Genomic DNA, 2304 nt, shown 5'->3' on the forward strand with positions numbered 1-2304 from the left:
AAGCTTAGACCCTAAGGCAGCTTAGAACTAAGGCATGGCCTGCTCCATTTCCAGCCCTAAGTTCCAGACCTGGCTCTAGGTCTTCCTACTTCAACAAGTGGAGAAAGGCTGCCGCAGCAGTACCAGAGACAATGTAGCAAAAAGGCTTCCTCCCCCATCTCCAGGTAACCTGGGCACCTTTCATAGAATCCACACACAGAAGACAGGACTCAAAGATTCCCCTGGAGTTTGACCAACAGAAAATCTGAGGGTCGGGAGACGTTGAAAGAGAGAAACATCAGAAAAAGAGGAGTACCTCAAACAACCAAAATTAACTGTGAACCCGTAACCCCAAACTGTAAAGGATCCCCCCCAAAAGCCTGAAAGACAGAGAGACGGGGTTGGGTGGATAGCGAACAGTCTTAGATTTTCAGGTAGTTTTAAATATATAACCCTTTATTTCTTTGTGTTGTTCTCATGTCAAAAAGCATTTAACTCTTGCTTTAAGAAAGCGTGGGCAGTGGGGAGAGCATGGAGGAATTGGGGATCAGTTATCCAAGTCTGAGCCTGCCAGAGGGGTCTTCTCAGGTCCGGTGAAGAAGGGTTTTTACCTGGGGAGAGAGGAGGGAGTCAGAGATGCGGGAAGGTGCAAACCGCGGGTCCCAAGCTCCCCCGACCCGCCACGGTGGTCTGGACCCGCTGGGAACTGTCCTCCCGGGAGCACTGGATGCGCTGCCCAGGAATCAGGGACAGGGCCCAGGAATTAGAATCTCATAGAGGAAAGGGACTCATGATTATAAGCTGCAAGAAAAAAAAAAAAAAACAAGAGCAATTGAAAATAGCCCTAAGAAAACTTCCCTAACGGTCGAGGGGCTTGCGATCCTCCTGTCCGGACGGCCCCGTGACCCCGACGAAAGGAGGATGCCCATGACAGGAAACGGCGCCGTGCCTTCCTCAGGAAGGGGTCTTGGGCCTCCCTCGCTATGGCCCGACCCGCGAGCCAAATTTCAAGGCAGACCCCGGTGGTAAAGCTCTGATCTCAAAGATTTCTCCGGGCACTGCCAGTTCTCGACTCCCTCGGGGCCACCTTGTTCTTCTGGAACATTCCTGGGGCACAGCCCAGAGCCGCGGAAGGGGCTGCTTGGGGGGCGGGGTGGGGGGGCTCACCTCAATCCAAGGTGAACCACGGCTCCATACACTGCTGCCTGCAGTTGTAGAAGCAACACTTCTCGTCCCCCGGGCAGCTTCCGTCGCGACGGCACAGAGGTAAAAGGTGGAAAGGACAATCGAGAAAAAACTCTGGACAATAGCCAGGTTTCTTCTCGGCTGAGGAGAAATGCCACAGCGTGAGCTGGGAGCCCCGGAGCGTCGTGGCCACAGGCAGCGCGGCCGCCAGGGCGCCCCCACCCGCTCCGAGGAAAGTCCCCCCGCCCCAGCCACCCGGGTACACGCACCCCTCCGCCGCCTCCCCCATCCGGCCTGCGCCGTGTGGAGGCCGAGGAGGAGGACCAGCATCGCGATGAGCGCGGACGGGCCCAGCAGCTTCATGGCGCCGCCGAGCGTTTGCTCAACGTGCGGGGTGATGCTTGGCTTATATCGCCACTGGCGGGGGCCCGCCGGCAGGGGGCGCTGTGGTGCCCGGGGTCCAAGGTCACGGGCGCCTCCCGCGAAGCTGGAAGTAAGTAGCGGCAGTTTTCCTTCCCACCACGCGCAGGGCAGTAACCGGTCGCCCGAAGTTCCGAAAGCCCGTGAGGGCTCCCTCTTTTTCAGGGAGGGTCGGGGCTGGCCTGGCCCTTAATTCTTCCTCCTTTGTGGAGTGGATTTGGGGGCGGTAGGAGGGGACAGGTTTTCCCCGGGCGCTCGTGAGGTCTGACACACCCCGCCCTTCGCGCTGTGTATCCAGAACCGTTTAATGCGGCCGATCTCAGCAATGGGTACGTCGGAAGCGCTTGCCTTGAACAAAGGAGCGTTTGAAACGGACACGCGCTCAAGGACAAGGCAAGAAAAGGCGCTATCGGCAAGGTAACAGCGAGGCTTATGGAGACTATCAATGCGTTGGGCATGGGGGACAGAACTCAACGTCGTATGAATGTTGGCCTCGAGGACTTTATGCCTTGAGGACTTTGTATACACATCGTTTGCTGAGCAGGTCTAACTGGAGGTCACTTTGGAATGGGAAGCCCAGGCCCCGAGCCCCTGCTAGCTCTCCCTGCCCTCCCATAAGTGTGTGTTGTTCCTGCTTGCCTGTGGCAAAGAACGTACCCATCTTAAGAAACGGGGAGGGGGCGCCTGGGTGCCTCAGCTTTCGGCTCAGGTCATGATCCC

General features: G+C 57.4%; 1 protein-coding gene across 2 annotated transcripts; it reads right to left on the reverse strand.

The window, feature by feature from the left end:
* Positions 1-441: 441 nt before the first annotated feature.
* On the reverse strand, positions 442-1563 carry LOC122915555 (WAP four-disulfide core domain protein 15A-like). Of its 2 annotated transcripts, XR_006386061.1 has the most exons (3): positions 1434-1563; positions 1147-1305; positions 442-590 (listed from the first exon to the last, which is right to left on the reverse strand). XR_006386061.1 is itself a non-coding variant. In XM_044262308.1 (2 exons), exons 1-2 carry the CDS (start codon positions 1525-1527, stop codon positions 1148-1150), a joined length of 252 nt encoding a protein of 83 aa, XP_044118243.1. In that variant the 5' UTR covers positions 1528-1563; the 3' UTR covers positions 1145-1147. The 2 variants fall into 2 exon arrangements, 1 of the variants encoding a protein (XP_044118243.1); XM_044262308.1 differs by lacking the exon at positions 442-590 and having other exon boundaries at positions 1145-1305.
* Positions 1564-2304: the final 741 nt, after the last annotated feature.

Source organism: Neovison vison, chromosome 8, assembly GCF_020171115.1.
Source record: "Neovison vison isolate M4711 chromosome 8, ASM_NN_V1, whole genome shotgun sequence".
NCBI classification, from domain to species: Eukaryota; Metazoa; Chordata; class Mammalia; order Carnivora; family Mustelidae; genus Neogale; species Neogale vison.

Bases quoted from the DNA above. Each gene is read 5' to 3' on its own strand.
- LOC122915555 (XM_044262308.1), bottom strand. From the start codon at position 1,527: ATGAAGCTGCTGGGCCCGTCCGCGCTCATCGCGATGCTGGTCCTCCTC. The intron at 1,306-1,433 runs GTGCGTGTACCC...ATTTCTCCTCAG, and splicing joins ATGGGGGAGGCGGCGGAGGG to CCGAGAAGAAACCTGGCTAT.